We start from the raw sequence: 707 nt of genomic DNA, 5'->3' as shown, positions 1-707 counted from the left end.
CCCCTTTGATTCATGAGGTACGGGAGGCAGTTTTCAATATTGATGCTGACAGTGTCGCTGGCCCGGATGGCTTCTCATCCCTATTCTTCCAGCATTGTTGGGATATTATTCAGGAGGATGTTTACAGCGCGGTATTGGACTTCTTTGATGGTGGTCATCTTCCAAGGGGTTTTGCTGCTACTTCTATTGTCTTGCTACCTAAGAAAGTTGGTGCTTGCAGATGGACTGAATTCAGACCAATCAGCTTATGCACAGTGTTCAGTAAGATTATTACTAAGCTTTTGAACACTCGGCTGAGTACACTGCTACCGCGCATTATTTCCCCCTCCACAGAGTGGTTTCATCCCAGGCCGTTTGATTGGAGATAATGTTTTATTGGCTCAAGAGCTTCTCTACAGTTTGGATGATAGAGTGCGAGGGGAAACACTATGCTGAAGTTAGACATGGCTAAAGCATATGATCGCATGGACTGGGGCTTCATTTATTCTATATTGGAGGCATTTGGATTTGATCAGATCTGGATTGACAGAATCAGGCGGTGCGTTTCGGAGTGTCGTTTCTCCGTACTCCTAAACGGCCGCCCATGTGGTTTCTTTCCCTCCTCACGAGGACTCAGACAGGGTGATCCTATCTCCCCATCCTTATTCATCATTGCAGCAGACTACTTCTCACGCTTGCTCACTCAGAGGTTTCAGGAGTATCCCAGT

At 46.5% G+C, this 707-nt stretch overlaps 1 protein-coding gene across 1 annotated transcript in view; it reads left to right on the top strand.

Moving 5' to 3' along the window:
- The window catches only part of LOC111385869, a 1,672-nt gene extending 1,304 nt beyond the window's left edge, over positions 1–368 (top strand). The window contains exon 3 of the mRNA XM_023010297.1: positions 18–368. Within this exon, the coding sequence (XP_022866065.1) occupies positions 18–368 (351 nt within the window). The remainder of the gene's footprint in view (positions 1–17) is intronic.
- Positions 369–707: the final 339 nt, after the last annotated feature.

Source organism: Olea europaea, unplaced genomic scaffold, assembly GCF_002742605.1.
Source record: "Olea europaea var. sylvestris unplaced genomic scaffold, O_europaea_v1 scaffold3318, whole genome shotgun sequence".
NCBI classification, from domain to species: domain Eukaryota; kingdom Viridiplantae; phylum Streptophyta; class Magnoliopsida; order Lamiales; family Oleaceae; genus Olea; species Olea europaea.
The sequence above is the reverse complement of the archived record's forward strand: the minus strand, read 5'-3'. Positions and strand labels throughout refer to the sequence as shown.